The sequence below is a fragment of the Vombatus ursinus genome, unplaced genomic scaffold (genome assembly GCF_900497805.2).
Source record: "Vombatus ursinus unplaced genomic scaffold, bare-nosed wombat genome assembly UNPS02014791.1, whole genome shotgun sequence".
NCBI classification, from domain to species: Eukaryota; Metazoa; Chordata; class Mammalia; order Diprotodontia; family Vombatidae; genus Vombatus; species Vombatus ursinus.
This window is the reverse complement of record NW_020954569.1, coordinates 68,810,196-68,825,405: the sequence shown is the minus strand read 5'-3', so window position 1 is coordinate 68,825,405 and position 15,210 is coordinate 68,810,196. Positions and strand designations below refer to the sequence as shown.

Genomic DNA, 15,210 nt, shown 5'->3' with positions numbered 1-15,210 from the left:
TAGTCCTTGCTTTTCAAATGATCCAACTTTCAAGTAGAAGGTGTTTTGAAAATACCACCAATGTTCCAAGTCTATTTTATGGCCAACACTAAATATTTTCTTTCCAAATTTATTCTAGTGATATAAATTCCACTCAAAAAAAAAAAAAAAGAAATTATTAAATACCAAAGCAAAAAGCACCAAAGAAACAAAGACACAGAAAAAACAAAATAGCCCCTGCCCTCCAGGAGCTTACATTCTCCTGAAATCCAATCATCTTGGCATAAATAATATCAAAGAATAAGTTTAAGTTTTAATAGGGTCTCTAAATCCCAAATGTATGCCCCAGTAAGGCAATACTAATTCACCATTTCAGGTCTATACAGAAATCAATAACAATTGTTGAACAGCCACTATGTGCAAAATACTGTAAGATGTACTTTCAGGAGTTTTTTTAAATGTATGTGTGTGTGTGTGTACACACATGTAAATAGGCATATTGTGTACATATATATGCATAGGTGCACATATATACACACCACATATATACATGCACATACACATACATACATACATATTCTCACCTTTAAGGAAACTAGAAGGAAAAAACACATGGAAAAAAGAACAAAGACACCAGCCAAAATTAATATAACACAAATGGTACACTAAAGTAATTTGGTCTTAAAGTTTGGCAAACAACAAGTACAAGAGAAGGCTCAACAGGTAGAGTAGGCAAACTCATCCAATTCATAAAACCCATAACTTCATTTATCACTAACCAAATAGTTTTTTGGAAGGTTAGTTCTACAGCTCCAATCCTTGCAACACTTTAGCAATTCTAGACCCAAGCAGGAGAGATGCTGGGTCAGATAATCAAGTGTCATGTTGGTTAATAATAAGCTATCCTCACATAAGAAAAAGACACCACGAAACAAATGAATCAAGAGTGTATTAATGAATTGCTTTTAGGTAGTCGTAATGGTATATATTTTTACCTGGCTAGTCTCTGTTATGACCAACAGCATACTTATTAAGTGAAGAACAAACTAAAGTTTTATTAAGTGCTGAACAAATTAAAAAAGGTAATGAAAATACATTATGAAACAGGAATTACAAAACAATCTATACAACACCGTCAGTGAAAATGCCAAAACCTATCAGTTTATAACATAACGGACAAGTCCTCCTCCACGGACTTCTGACAGCCGTCGGCAGTGCCTTAAAATGTTCAGTATCACATGAAACCGCTTGTCAACTTTCAAATTGGTGAACTCTTTTATATCAGCTTCTACTACAAAGTATTGGCCTGAAAAGAGATTTATTTGTAAAAGGTTAACTTTACAGGTAGCAGTTAGCAATGCATAAACTGTAAATCTGTATTATATTATCATTTGCCAACATAAGGTGTCTAACTAGTATTCTTACAATGTTAAAAAAAATTTATCTAATAAAGTTGCGTAATATTTAATGTGGCAATTTAATAACATATGCATTAACATTACATCAGTGTCCTCTGAACAATTCACTTTTATTCTGAGAATAAAAGACTTAATGCTGGTCCTTAAGGGACAACAAATTTAAGAAGGGCCCTTACATCTAAAATAAGTTTTACTTTCTCATTTTTCACCTAGCTATATGGCTTTTGGACTTTTATGATTTCTCCACCATTCCCTTAAGAAGCTCATTATCATCATCCTGCAAGATTCCATCAGCCTTGGTACTCTACCTCATCACAACCCCCAGATCCTCTAATTGGAAAATTGAAGCCATGAACTCCAAATCCTCCATCAGAAGAGGGAGTTTAGCTCAGAACGTTTCCTTTCTTACCTGACTGAACTACTGGATTTCTCTGACTTCTTCTCCATGCTCCTGTGTCAGCAAGTACCTTCCCCAACCCTCTCCTCCTGTCCCCTCCAGCTTTTAAGCCTCCTTTGTCTTGTATGTTGTCTTCTTCCATTAGAATGTAAGCTCCTTCAAGGCAGGGAATATTTTTTTTTCTTTTGTATTTTTATCCTCAGTACTTAGCATAGTGCCTTGGCATACGGTAGGAGCTTAATAAATGTTCATTGACTACTGACCTCTGTGGTTGTATTTATATCAATTCTATCCATTAAAGTGTTCTTCCAATGCCTCATTGTGCCATAGAAAGGTTCCTCAAGGCTACAATGGCAGAATTTAAGCTCTGGCAGACCATACCACATTGAGAAGCCTCAGAATATGGATGACAGATTGTTAGCCTAAGTTGGGAAAGACTCATCATAAGAGGTTGGTCACCAGGTGATGATTTTTTTTTGTCCCTAGAACCTCATGAATATACATAATAAATATATATATAAACAAGGTAGAGTTCTGCATTAAGTACCCATACCAGTGCATATCACAGACTCCTTAAGAAGTTATACTAATGACAGCTGGAATAGACAGGTTTTCTCACTTACCTTTGGTATCTTTGGTTTCATCTTCAATGAACCTGTGATACAGATTTCTGATAGAAGAATTCATAGTTTTTTTGGGCAAATTTAGGATTCTATATTTACTAGCCACTGCCTTGTTGATTTCTTTAATAAAATCATTAATTTGACAGTATGTCAGACGAGATTTCATATACCTGAAAACAATTACAGAGATAAGAAAGTTTACATAAAGTACTTCCCCCCTCACAATTTTATTTTCTTTGAAAAAACTTTACATTAGATCACTGAATTTGAGTAGATTTTGAAGAAAGAATTTTCTCATTTCACACCACAGTCTCATTTTCAAAAACTGTGTGCCGCTTACAAAATGAAAGACCTATTCTCTAGTATTTTAAGATGAAAAGAAGATGGTAGCCTCTCAGTACCTATATTTCCTAATAAAAGTTTCTGTACATCAAATAGAAATGGTTCTACTCTTTACTTATAGACTTATTTTAAATTTTATTGTTTCTAAAAGGCAGATTAACCTGAATATAACATTTTATTTCTTTATAAATTTTTAAATGGTTACAGGGAAAGAAAATGGTTAACAGTAAGTGCTACACCACAGGCATCCAACTGTCTACAAACAGCAATGGAGGTTGTAAAAGAAAGGATAAGGAAAGAAGGGCAAAGGATACTTCTAAATTTAATGGTGTCCATAATTAGTTAGAAGAGCAGAAAAGAAGCAAAGGTTAAGGCTCTTCTCTGCCCTTGAGATTCCCCATTCCTTGAATCATTCTATCACTTTTTAACTTTTCTACTCTAACCTGCACTAATACGCTAAATCATAACTTGCCTTATTCATAACTCTTTTCCTACCCATCAAAGCTTGGTATTTTCTTTAGTTTCAAACAAGAATGTTTTATATTTTCAGTGAGTGTAACAAAAATATAACTTTCTGGTTTGCTTTTGATTATCTTCTTCAAAAGATATCAGTTTCATTCCCTCTGGTAAACAGTGAAAACTAGATACCTTGAATACACCTATTACCTATCTGCTAAATTAGTTTAAATATCCCTGACTGCTACACTTACTCTTCCAAATACCACATATGCTACCAGTACTCCTGTTGATTTCTCCCTTTTGTCTCTCCTTGGTTTATTAAAAAAGAGAAAAATAAGAGAAGGTACTATAATAAGTAAAAAGCCTCTGTTCCCATTATATTCATTAAACAAGTGATAAAATTATGTTTTATCTTCTAGAAAAGACCTTTATACCAACTAGCCATATGACCTTGAACAAGTTATTTGACCTTTTTAGGCCTCAGATTCCTAATCTATAAAAAGAAGAGACTAGATCAAGCACTCTTAACTTTTTTTGTGTTATAGAACCCTCTGGTGATCTAATGAAGTCTACAAGTACCCTTTTCAGAATAACATTTTTAAATGCATAAAGTAAAATATAAGGAATTACAAAGGAAACCAATTATACTGAAATACAATGAGGTGGTTGTTTTTGTTTTTTTTAAATCAAGTTCATGGAACCCAGGTTAAGAATCCCTAGCTAGATGATCTCCTGGGTCCCTTTCAGTACAATGGTCATATGGCTCAAGATTATGGAAAAACTGAGGTCACTTCTCAAAACATAAGTGAACTAAATTTGTAGAAAGACAACAAAATCAAAACAAAAACAAAATGTTAATAAAAAGAGAGTCTCTAGGATATCTGGTCCACACAAAAGAGGTATATTACAACTTCTGTATTGATAGGCTTTCTTATTTAAATAAAGATATAGTTTTTAAAATACAAAACTATCATAGATATCAATCATTTCACATTTACAAAATGAAAATTTAAAATTTTGTAACTTGTAACTGTTCCTTAATAAAAACAAAACAATAAGAGAACTATACAGGAGGAAATCCAGGAGATTTAAAACAAAACATATCAATAATATATATTTTTTTAAAACAACAAGCACCATTCTCCAACATAAGAGGTCAAAATACATGAAGTCATTTTCAAATGAAATGCACTGGAAATAAAATGGGTTCCCATCACTTGGGGAATGGCTGAACAAACTGGTATATAGATGCAGTGAAACATTATTATGCCATAAGGAATGATGAATATAAAATATTCAGAGAAAGCTGGGAAGACCTATATGAACCAATGGAGAGTGAAATGAGAACCAAAACAATTTATAGTAAGATCACAATTTGTTGTTCAGTTATGTCTGACTCTTCATGACCCCATAGATCACAGGTCCTTCTATCCTGCTCTATGTTCTGAAGTCTGTCCAAGCTTTTCCCAATAAGTCCTGTCTTCTATTACGTGGCCAAAGTATAAAGCTTCAGTATTTGACATTCCAATGAATAGTCTGAATTAATTTCTTAAATATTGACTGGTTTGACCTCCTCGCTTTCCAAGAGACTCTCAAAAGTCTTCTCTAGCACAATTCAAAAACACTGATTCTGCCATTCTCAGCTTTCCTTATAGTCAAGCTCTCATAGCCATACACTGCTACTGGAAAAACCACAGCTTTGACTATACGGACATTTGTCAGCAAGATGATGTCTTGCTTTTTAATATGCTGATCATCTGTCATTGTCCTTCATAATTGAAGAGGACCAAAATAACATCACGATGTTGGGGTGTACAGTGCATCTGACATAGCTGATCAGACCAATATGAGCTCAGAAGGCTCTACCACAGGTAGGGCTCAAAGAGTCCATATGAACACTTGGGAAGGATATGTCTGCCATCTCACATTTTTTTTAAACTATGGCAATTCTGCTTTGCTCACAAAACACAGCACCTCCTTTGATGCAGGCATGCCATACTAGACAGTCCTCTGCCATATCTCACAATTGATTCCAAAGTTCTTCGGAAAGACCTTGAGAGTATTCTTCTATCACTTCTCATCTCCTGTGAATGCTTACTTTGTGTGAATTCTCTGTGAAATAGTCTTTTAAGCAAATGTATGTTTTGCATCCCAACACCACGTCCAACCCATTGGAGTTGTGCTCTCTGCATTAGAGTCTGAATGCTTGTTAGTTCACCTCGAAAAAGGATCTGTGTCCAATACCTTATCTTGCCAGGTAATCTTCAGAATCTTTCTAAGACAATTCAAAAGGAAGCAGTTCAATTTTTTGGCATGGTGCTAAAATAATGTCCAGGTTTCACAGGCATACAACAATGATGTCACAGCACAATGGCTCTGTAGATGTTGTGTACAGAACTCTGATTTGCCAAAGCTTTCTTTCCAAGGAGCATCTTTTAATTTCAAGGCTGAAGTCACCATCTGAAATGATCTTTGAGCCAAGAATATAAAATCTGACACTGCTTCCGTTTCTTCCACCTGTATTTGCCAGGAAGTGATGGGACCAGTTGCCAAGAGCTTAGTTTTTTGGATGTTAAGCTTCAAGCCAGCTTTTACATTTGCCTTTTTCACTCTCATCAAGAGGCTTCTTAATCTTTACTTTCTCCCATCAGAGTGATATCATTTGCATATCTTAAATTGTTGACATTTCTCCCTGCAACCTTAATTCCAGCTTTTGATTCGCCCTGCCTGGCATTTTCCATGATGTACTCTGTACATAAGTTAAATAAATAAGGTGACAACATATAATCTTGTCATACTCCTTTTCCAATCTTAAACCTATCAGTTGTTCCTTGTTCAGTTCTAACTGTTGCTTCTTGGCTTGATTACAGGTTCCTCAGGAGACAAGTAGGATCTGGTACTCCCACACTTTTGAGGACTTGCCACATTTTGTTGGGATCCACAGTCAAAGGCTTTAGTGTAGTCAATGAAACAGAAGTAGGTATTTTTCTGGAACTCCTTTGCTTTCTCCATAATCCAGCAAATGTTGGCAATCTGGTCCCTAGTTCCTGTTTGAAAACCAGTCTGCCCCAACCCTCAAAAAGCAGTGGCGGGGAAGCTCAGTGGTGATATGGATAAAGTACCAGCCCTGGCCTTAGGCACTCACTAGATGTGTGACACTGGGCAAGTCACTTAACTCTGTCTGCTTCCAAAAAAAACCAAAAAGCCTGCTCTTCTGGCAAATCTCGGTTCACATGTTGCTGAAGCCTAGCTTGCAGAATCTTAAGCGTAACTTTGTTACTGGGTGAAATGAATGCAACTGTTCAGTAATTTGAACATTCTTTGGTATTGACCTTTAGGATGGATGTATACTTATCTTTTCCAATCCTGTGCCATTGTTAAGTTTTTCAAATTTGCTAGCAATTTTAGTGCAGCACTTTAACAGCATCATCTTTTAGGATTTTAAATAGCCCAGCTAGAATTCCCTAATCTCTACTAGCCTTGTTAGTAATGCTTCCTGAGGTCCACTTGACTTCATTTTCCAGGATGTATGGCTCTAGATCAGTAACACTATGGTTACTGGTAATGTTAAGCTCTTTCTTATATAGTTCTTATTTTTTTTTTTGTCACTGCTTCTTAATCTCTTCTACTTCTGTTAAGTCCCTATCATTTTTTTATTATGCCCATTTTTACAAGACATATTCCCTTGGTATCTCTTAATATTCTTTAAAAGATCTGTCTTTCCTATTCTACTGTTTTCTTCTATATCTTTGGATTGCTCACTTAAGAAAACCTCATCTCTCCTTGCTATTCTCTGGAATTCTGCATTCAACTGGGTATATATCTTTCCCTTTCTCCTTTACCTTTTGCTTTCTTTCTTTCCTCAGCCTCATCAGTCATTTCTTTTTCTTTGGAATGTTTTCTGTTGCTGCCTCCTAGACAATAATGTGATTCTTTGTCCATAATTCTTCAGGCACTCCAACTACAAAATCTAATTCCTTAAATCTATTCATCACTTCCACTTAATATTCATAGGGGATGTTATTTAGGTAATACTTAAAAAACAGTCTGACAATTTTCCCTACTTTCTTCAATTTAAGTCTGACTTTTGCAATAAGAAGGTCATGCTCTGAGCCACAGTCAACTCCAGGTCTTGTTTTAACTGACTGTTTAGAGCTTCTTGACCTTTGGCTGCAAAGTATATAATCAATCTGATTTTGATATTGACCATCTGGTGATGTCCATATGTAGAGTCTCCATTTGGGTTGTTGAAAAAGTATTTGCTATGCCCACTGTTATCGTGACAAAACTCTATTAGTCTCTGCCCCATTCATTCTGTACTCCGAGGCCAAACTTGTTATTTTAATTATCTTTTGATTTCCTACGTTAGCATTCCAATCCCCTATGATGAATGTGACATCTTTTTTTGGTATTATTTCTAGATGTAAGTCTTCACGGAACTGATCAGCTTTGGCCTCCTCAGCATCAGTAGTTAGTAGCCTTGTGTTACTGTGATGTTGAACAGTTTACCTTGAATTTGAACAGATATCACTGTCTTTTTTTGCAGTTATACCCCAGGACTGCTTTTTCTCACCCCTATATTTACTATTAGGCTTACTCCACACTATAAGGAAAACAATTTTGAAAAACTGTAGAATGTTAATGATGAAGCTTGCTTCCTATTCCTTGAAAGAAAAGGAATATAGACTAGAGCTAGATTCTTTAACCTTTTGTCATGGATGCTTTTGGTGGTCTGGTGAAGCCTATGGACTCTTTCTCAGAGATACATCTGTACATGCACAATACAAAATACAGAAAATTACCAAAAAAACCAATCATAACAAAAATTATCAAAATACTTTTTAAAAAAGATCATGGACCCCAAAATTAAGAACCCCTGGATTAAAGGTATATTTTCAGACATGGAGAGTATGTTGATGTGTTTTTATGACTAAACACATTTGTAAAATGCAAAAGTCTTGAGGAGAGATGGTTTAGTGGGTAGTATTAGAGAAACAAAAATAAATATGATAAAATTATAAAGGAAAATTAAAAAGTTTAGAGACACAAACAGAAAAATTTGCTATTATCTTATTAAATTTAATATATATTTAAAACCCTGTAAGCTTACATTTTCATATAGAATCTTTTTTGTTCTTTTCAGATTTGCTTGTTAATCAAATTCATAAAAAGAAAAACTAAAAAGATTCAAGCAATGTGACTCCAGCAGACATTATATTTGATATAATCAAATTTATAACTAAGTCAACTATATATAAATCCTTTATTAAAGAAAGTATTAAATAAAAAAATTCTTGCATACTTACCCAGGCACATTATCAAATTCATCAGAAGTTAATAGTAAAATTTCTTTAATTGGTTTTTGCTCTTTTGAGGGTTTCTTTGAGTGTTCAGATGCTGTAATTTTAACTTGTTCTTCAGGATTAGCATTTGGTTCCACCACACTATGGAATAAAGGCAGAAAGAACATGTATGAATCATGAAAAGTCAGCAGAAAACTAGAAAGTTTACAAAAGAATATGTGCAGATATGTGTAGTAAATAGGAATAAATTCCTCCTTTTATAACAAAATCCACAGAAATTGTTACATATATTTTTCTATTTCCATGGCTTTCCTGAAATCAAGAAAGGAATCACACAGCAGATGGCATTTCAGCTGGAGCTTAATGCAATTAAATTCTAGGAGGTAGAAGCGAACAGGAAGTGTATTTCAGTTGTGGGGGCCAGCCTGTACAAAGGCAAGGAGATAGAAGGTAGAATGTTATATATGAACAGCAGCAAGCAGATGAGTTTGGCTGGAACACAGTGTGTGTGAAGAGGAATAAGGTAGAATAAGAGAGGTGATTTTATTTTTTCTCTGAGCAAGAGAGTTAATGAAGATTCCCAAGCAGAGGCATGACTTGGTCAGACAATGCTTTAGGAATATCAAGCTGCTAGATATCTAGAGTTTGAATTAGAAAGGACAGGGGCTCAAGGAAGGGAAATCAAATAGATGGTTAAAATAGTCTGGGCAAGAGGTAGTAAGAGTTTGATGGAGGGTGGTGGTCATATTACGTGGAGAGACAGGGATGGATGTGAAAGACATTGCAAAGGTGGGATTTTCAAGATTTTTAAACCTGACTAGTAAGGGGGAGTGAAGAGTTGAGAATGACTCAAGTTATAAAGCTGAAATGAGTGGAAGGATGTTGGTACCTTCAACCAAGATAGGAAAGTTAGTAAGAGAGGTAACTTCTGGAAGAAGGTAACAGATTCTCTTTTGGACATGTTATATTTGAGATGCCAATGAGACACCAAATAAGAAATTTCCAGGAGACTGTCGGTTATGTGGGACTGGAATACAGAAGAGAGATGAAAAATAGATGTGTCCAGGAAGTTTGGTCAACAGTGTCAAACATTGCAAAGAGATCAAGAAAGTAAAGGATTTAGAAAAGATCAATGGCTTTTGCAATTAAATAATCCTTAGAATGTTGGCAAAAGCAATTTCATTTGATGACTGAGTAAAAAACTGTATTGGAAGAGAAGTGAAGAAATTCAGGGAAAGAGTGAGCTCTAAGCCTTAGACTGCTTCTTATTTTACAATTTTAAATACCAGGTAATAAGAATTTCTCAATAAGTAGAAATGTGCTTACCAGCTCTGGACTACTTTGGGCAAATGGGGAGGAATATTTTCCTTAAGGTTATGTATTTCTTTGTAATTTCCATCAAGGGATTCCTGTAACTCCTGAAGAAAAACAAGTTCTATATTTTTGTATTTGAAAAGTTATTTTAAATAGCAATCTACAAATATCTGCCACAATTAAAAATGTATTAGGCTAGTTAGGTAATATTCAAGTATGACCATGGCCTTGAATTTTCAGGAAGTAAATCATTTGTAAGCTGTTGGATGAATATAACCACCTAAGACTGGTCTGTATTCTAAAACTGTTCTTGGATTGTATTTTGTCTTTCCCCATTGGATTATTCATAGAACATTTCCTTTCGTTACATTAATAGTATATCATTTTTTAAAATTGAGTATTTTCCCCCTCAAAACTAGAACTGTCCTAAAATTTACCAGTAGAGAAAATTATACCTGGGAATTAAATGCTCCCCAATGCTACTCATAATTGCCAGGATCATAGTCCTAATGCATCAGTGTACTATTGTGAGAAAAAAAAAGTTATTCTTATAAATTCACATTTATGTAGTATTTAAAGTTTACAAAGTGCTTTCCTAAATATAATGCATATATTACTCTCATATTATACAGATGAGGAAACTGAGGCTAAGTTAAATAATTTACCCTTGTCAAATAGCTATTAAATGTCAGAGTGAAGATTCAACCCTGAAACTCCTAATACCAAGTCCAATGCTGTTTAATTTTCCATTTAAATTGCTTAACTATTCTCATTCTTTTAGGCTTACTTGATTCAACTTATGGCTGTGGCCTCATGTTCATTTACATAAGAAAATATACTGCTTCTTTGGATTCATGTCATCTATCTCCCAATAATGCCAACAGAAATTTCACAAGATAGGCATTTAATGCCAAGTTCAACATTTCCCACCTGAGATCTAGCCTTTAACCTATACATTATTGGCCTAAGGTATCTTTAAACTATTAAGGTTAGAATGTGTGAGACCACTAACCCAGACAACTATTTCTAATATGATAAAAAGGTATTTATTAAAAACTTATTAATCACTTACTATGTATAATATACTGTTAGGCACACAGCAGTTTTTTTCTGAAGAGATCAACAAGCTTTATAAGTGTTTCATTTATTCCCATGAACAATCCTGTAAGGTATGCACTGTTATTTCTATTTCCACAGGCTAAGAATCTTGATAAGAACACTTTCCCTGGCTGAATTTACTCAGTCCAATCCCCACCCTCTCATTTTCCTGATGAGGAAAGAGACTCAGTGAATGACACCACCAGTTATTGAAAGAAATGAAAATATAACCTAGCTCTCTCAAGTCCTAGTCTAGTCCTTTTCCTATTTACCTACTTCCTAGTTTATCTTTTGCCTTACAGAAAGAAGTTAAAAACAAAAGTTATTTACTTGGAGAATCAAAAAGTCCTTAAAAGCACAAGGTACAAAAGTATAAAATGAAGAACTGTCATAAGGAGAAAAAGAAATAGAATCCAGAAGCCCTTTAGTCTCTTATTTTAGAGATTTGCCTACCACAAGCAAGAGAGCCTGATTCCCACAGAGACTGCAAAAGTATGCAGTGCATCCCCTTGGACAGAATTTAAGAGTAGAGATAACCTTTTTACTTTCTCTATTTTGCCTCTTTGACTAGAGCATACAATATATTTCTAGATATAGGAGAAGGAAGTCCTATCTACTGTAGGGTCTGGAAGATTAATCTTTAATGAAGCCTGACACTAAGTGAAGCTGATGGGCTATGAACTTTGATACATTCTTTTGTCAGGCAGGGTGCAATAAAACAGAAAAGTAGGATCTGTTTTTAAAATTGGGTTTTCTTAACTCCCCAACCTGTTTGCCCCTCCTTGACAAGACAACCATAAAAGATGGTTGATGGGCACTTAAGGGAAAAATGATATGGACATACAGGATATGGAATTTATGAGTGCTGTTACATAAAAAAAAAGTCATTAAAGCTGAAAATTAATCTCCTTGCCTTCTAGGTGACCAAGAATAGGTCATGACATTGCTTTAAGTCTCAGATTCCTCACTGGTAAAATGAATGCGTTAAACTAGTTACAGTCTCTTACAATTATAACATTGTAATGGATTTTCTGGCTTTCAAAGCAAGGTTAGGTTGTATTAATTTATAAGCTTATCTGAATATATTCAAATAGCCCTCATTCCCACTAGTAAGTGAGCTGATACTTTTTGGAAAATTTTTAAAAAGATAAAGTTCTAACACTTGGTTTAACTTTGTATAATTTTAATTCAGTAAGTCTTACACCATTTTCCCATGGAAAATTGTAAACAAAGTTCTTACATTTAAAACTTGAAGTCTAATACTTGAAGCACCGCAAATATAGCAAACCATTTCTGAGGGGAGGATTCTGGGTGGAGTGGTAGAATACACATATACACATATACATACATTTATACACACACATAAAGGTTTCGGGATATGGTCTACTGAGAGTAAAAATTCTGTACTCTTTCAGCCACACAGGTAAAAACCCATTATAAACTTATAATTCAGTACACCACTGGTTTGTGATAATGGATATAATGAGTTTCATCATTTTGAGATGCTGCTTTTGAAACTTTTTTTTTTTTAGAATTACTTTTCCTTTGCAAAAGACAAAAATTTCAATTACCCTAAGTGAATTCCTGACATGTTCTTGATATTGAATCTCCAGCTCCAACTTGTTTAAAAGGTCATTTAGAAGAGTCATTTCATTTCTAATTTTCTGAAATACAGTCTTTAAGGCTGGATCATATCCTGTTGAACATAAAGATAAAATGCAAGTAAGAGATATTGAAAAAATCTCCAGAATAATCATTTTAAAGGAGTAATACTGATAATTTTCCTATACAAAAATTAGGGAAAGCTGGGGAAAAGTATACTTTTTATCTTTGTATGTTAAACTCCTACCACCATGTCTTACACATACTGCCACTTTAAAAATGTCTGCTGAACTGAAATTTTTAACTTGCCTCTCTATACTTCCATTATACTTCAGAATGCAACATATTTGAGGGTTATTGGTTTCATGCTTTGTGTTCTTCAGAGAAAAGAGTAAATGAGTAAATCTAATAAGAATAGTGTTCATCTTAAATTACTTCGACCAACACTGTTCCACAAGCTTACCTATATTTTTCAATTGCAGAATTTTCTTAACATGGGAAATTTTTTCATTGATATGAGAGCACAAGTCTTCCAGCTCCGCACCAGCCATCCTTTACGCTTCTTTGAGGGAAAACGCTATCTAGAGCTATACACACGGATGTGTACGTTTCCCTACAGAAGACATTAAAAGTTGACATGTGACTGTCTGGATAAATGCACACAGACAAAAGGGCTTTTCAGAGATCAGCCAATGAGCCCGAGGACGATGGTGCTTCCGCCGGGGACCGGCTCAGGCCGGCGTTTGCTCGGCTCCTCCCCCCCACCCCCCAGCTCCCAGCCCGGCCCCAGCTCCTCCCCCAGGCACCGGGCCCTCCCCCTCCGCTGGCCCGAGCAGGATCAGCTGGGCCCGCTCCCGGCCGGCTCGGGGCACAAACCACCGCGGGTCACGAAGCTCGGGCCTCGGGCGGAGTCACGCGCCGGGCACGGGGGCTCCACCTCGGGGCTCGAGGCCGGCAGCTGCGAGCAGGCCGAGGAACTAACACCAAGCCTGGTCGGGCGAAGCCGGGAAACCACGAGCTAACGGTCGCCCGCCAACGAACCGCTCCTTCCGGCTCGGACTCGCACCTCGCGCCGACCCCGCCCACGTTCCAGCCTATCATAGGCGACCTTCTCCTCTCACCCCCCCCCCGGGGGCCGACGTACGCTTGAGTCCACTAACTCTATTTGAACGGACCAGGCCATACGGTGCTGCGAACTCTCGGCGGTGGAAATAGTTTGTAAGGGAGCCCCGGCGCGCGATCAATTCAAACTACGCGCCCTGGTCTGCGCAGGGCGCAGGCGCCGACAACCCCTCGCGAGAGGCGCGAGCAGCTGGATGGGAGGGTCCGCGCGCGCATGCGCGTGCGCAGTTTTGCCAGAGTTTAGTAGTCTGAGTGGGAGGGCGGAGAGGGGACCGAGGATTGAGGGTAAAGTAAGCGGGATCTGTGACGTCACGCCTGGCCCCTAGTGTCCTGGGCACCCTCAGTGTTTGGATAGGAGGTTTATTTTGTCCATGCTGACCCCTGCGGACTTGAAACGAATGGACAGGGCTGCATTCGTCAGCTACAGATGGAAGCCTTGCTGGCTTCCTTCTAGTCCCAGCTAAAATCTCACTTTCTACAAGAAGCCTTTCCTGATCCCGATTAAAGCTAGTTCTTTTCCTCTGCAGATTATGTTTGTTCGCAGTTGTTTGCAAATTGTTTCCCGGATTAGACTGTGCGCCCCTTGAGAGCAGGCACTGCCGTTTGCCTTCTGCGCTTAGCAGTGCCCGGTACGTGGTGGCGCTTAATAAAAGTTTACTAACAGATTACTGCTTACAGCTATTGTGCCTGAAAGGCACTCCTTGTCCCTGGGCCCAGGTACTCTAGGTAGTCTCCCCGTCCCCTAAACCACTACCTACCTGTCCTCAGCCCCCTCCCCGAAGTCGTGGACCCCACCCCACACCCAAGGGCATTGCTTATTTTTCCAAATTAGAAAATTTTGGAGTTGCAAGCAGGGATGTTGTGAGGTTCAAATGAGATCATAGGCAATAATCAGTAAACATTAATATTAAGTGCCTACTAATGTGCCGGGCACTGTGCTAAGCACTGGGAATGCAAAGAAACCAAAAAACCGGTCTCTACCCTCAAGTTGCTTAAAATCGAGGGGTGGCGGGAGAGAGAAAGCACAAAAGGAAAGTGAGAAGGTTTGGGGGTGAAGGGAAGGAACGAGAGGGTGTTTCACTCTTGGTATGGTTAAAAAAAAAAGTCAAGAGAAATCAGTCAGTCAGGTGGGAAATGTTCTGAGCTGAGAGTCTCTGCTTAAATAGAGGTTTGGAGTTCACGGCACAACCCCCCAGTCTTGCCCCAAAGCTGCTGAGGTCTTTTACTGTATGATGAGGTTATTCCAATAATGAGCTTCCTGGAGCATGGTGGAAAAGTCAAAGTAACCGTCGGAGTAGTGCAAGCATGTGAAAATGTATATATACATAAGTGTGTGTGTATACACACACAGACACTTTCAAGTTTAATTTGCATTATTAACACTTTCTTAAGTCCAGACGATCTACAAAGCAATAAATCAAGCTTTAATCTGTAGCTTTAGCTGATTTTTGAGGTGTAAATGCTCACACTGAAAATTTAAGGGCTGTTATACAAACTTGTTGGGGAAGGTAGGTGGCTCAGTGAATAGAGCTCTGGGCTTGGAATTAGGAAGA

The 15,210-nt window shown here is 37.1% G+C and overlaps 1 protein-coding gene across 2 annotated transcripts; it reads right to left on the bottom strand.

Annotated features, from left to right (window-relative positions):
• Window positions 1-509: 509 nt before the first annotated feature.
• On the bottom strand, window positions 510-13,802 carry SKA1 (spindle and kinetochore associated complex subunit 1). Of its 2 annotated transcripts, none has more exons than XM_027868949.1 (7): window positions 13,680-13,802; window positions 12,999-13,148; window positions 12,505-12,629; window positions 9,848-9,939; window positions 8,525-8,662; window positions 2,418-2,587; window positions 510-1,285 (listed from the first exon to the last, which is right to left on the bottom strand). In XM_027868949.1, the coding sequence occupies exons 2-7, from the start codon at window positions 13,084-13,086 to the stop codon at window positions 1,137-1,139; spliced, it is 762 nt and encodes a 253-aa protein (XP_027724750.1). In that variant the 5' UTR covers window positions 13,087-13,148; window positions 13,680-13,802; the 3' UTR covers window positions 510-1,136. The 2 variants fall into 2 exon arrangements, with proteins under 2 accessions (XP_027724750.1, XP_027724751.1); XM_027868950.1 differs by having other exon boundaries at window positions 13,711-13,799.
• Window positions 13,803-15,210: the final 1,408 nt, after the last annotated feature.